The sequence below is a fragment of the Arachis ipaensis genome, chromosome B10 (genome assembly GCF_000816755.2).
Source record: "Arachis ipaensis cultivar K30076 chromosome B10, Araip1.1, whole genome shotgun sequence".
NCBI lineage: Eukaryota > Viridiplantae > Streptophyta > Magnoliopsida > Fabales > Fabaceae > Arachis > Arachis ipaensis.
In genome coordinates, this window is record NC_029794.2 from 29,502,132 (window position 1) to 29,503,987 (window position 1,856).

At 30.4% G+C, this 1,856-nt stretch overlaps 1 protein-coding gene across 1 annotated transcript; it reads right to left on the bottom strand.

Moving 5' to 3' along the window:
• LOC107621933 (probable tyrosine-protein phosphatase At1g05000) lies at positions 980-1,799 on the bottom strand. Its single transcript, XM_016323899.2, has one exon. The coding sequence runs from the start codon at positions 1,677-1,679 to the stop codon at positions 1,068-1,070; it is 612 nt and encodes a 203-aa protein (XP_016179385.1). The 5' UTR covers positions 1,680-1,799; the 3' UTR covers positions 980-1,067.

Consider the following 1,856-nt stretch of genomic DNA (forward strand, 5'->3'; position numbering starts at 1 on the left):
TAATTTGACAAATAACAATTCAAACACATTTAATTCGCTGCATTCTTGTATTGACTCAATTTTTTTGTCAGTGGAATTATTTGTGTATTTTACGATTTTTTCATGTTATTTTCTAATTGTTATGTTAATTTAGATTTTGATTTTAACTAATATTATCTAAATAATATTTATTTTATCAAAATTAATTTTAGTATAGAATTACCAAACATAAATCATGTTACACAAACTTACTTCTAATCAAATCAATTTTATAAAATCACTTTCATTCAAACTCTAATTTGACAAATAACAATTCAAACACATTTAATTCGCTGCATTCTTGTATTGACTCAATTTTTTTGTCAGTGGAATTATTTGTGTATTTTACGATTTTTTCATGTTATTTTCTAATTGTTATGTTATACATGTATTTAGATTTTGAAAAGTAACATTTATTAAAGATCAATTCGGCACTGACGCACTGCTGTATTGTTATTTTTAAAAAAAAAATTAATTTACTAAAAAATGATTTTGGCATTAAAGATCAATTCAGCCCTGTCATACTGTTATTTTTAAAAAAATTTTAATTTGTTAAAAAATGATTTCAATTTTAAAACATATGGGTTGGAACTTAGGTCATTTATTTTGATTATACACACCGAGATCCGGCGTTAAAAAAAATATTCTCTTGTATTCTGTGTGTTTCTGAGAAAATAAAGTTGAAAGGAACATAAACAACAACACAATCAAAATAAAAAGAGAAGGAAAGAAGAAAAGATAAAAAGAAAAAAGACCGTTTCTTTAGCAGTACTCTAAAAACCTAAAACTTTTTGAGTTGGAGCATGTAAAAATTAACCATGACACTACTAGAAAATCTACCAAAAATTATCATTTTTAACTTTTGCATTCAATTTTATTTTATAACTTTTCATCTAAAAATAATTTTGAATAATATTTAGTTTACTATAATCCATTTTGAATAAAAATTACTAAACATAAACTACCTCAATTTTACTTTAATACCAACTCAATTTTATAAAATCAATTTTATACCAACTTCCTTCCAAAAACGCTGATCCAAACGCACACTAGAACGATGCCAATTGAGGCTTCTGCAAGTTCTCGTCTGTATACAGCAATCGTCTCTTCTTCGAACCATATCCTTGATACTGGTAGATGATACTATAAAGGCACTGCTTCAGGCTTACAATGTCAAACCTATCTATAAAGGTTAAATCCCCGTTCCTCGATTTAGCACCAGCAAATCGTTGGTACTCCTCAAACACAGAAGATAGGCACCAATTCTGCAATTTTCTCAAGCAGCCAACAAGGCAACCTGTTCTATGCTTTCCTCGTTTGCAATGAATCAAAACTGGGTGATTTCTCACATCAATTAAAACTTTCAGAGCCTCCATAATTGAATCCCTCAGAATAGGTAAAGAAGCCTCCGTCTTCCCCTCAATTCCAAATTGAAAGAGCCGAATGTTCTGCGATCGAAGAAACTCCAGATTTTCTTCTGGATAGGGCTCTGGACACAAGTATATGATGGATCGAAGGTTTAGGGTTTGGAGAAAAGGGAAATTGGAAGGAGTGGGAAAACTGGATCGGAAAATGCAGTCCTCCACCATTGAGAAATTCGGCGGCGGGACCAAAACGACGGCGTCCTCGTCTACGGTATCAACCTCAACTATCAATCCCATTCTAACTAAAACCAAAAAAGAAGACCTTTTCGTTTTTTTCTCAAAAGAATTGAATTAGAATTGGAACTTGGAAGAGAGGAAGGTGTTAGGATTGAATCTTTGAAGTTTGAACAGATTTTGATGCATAGTTGATCTTTATACTTATTTTTTTTATCTTATTTTTGTTATCTTATTTTT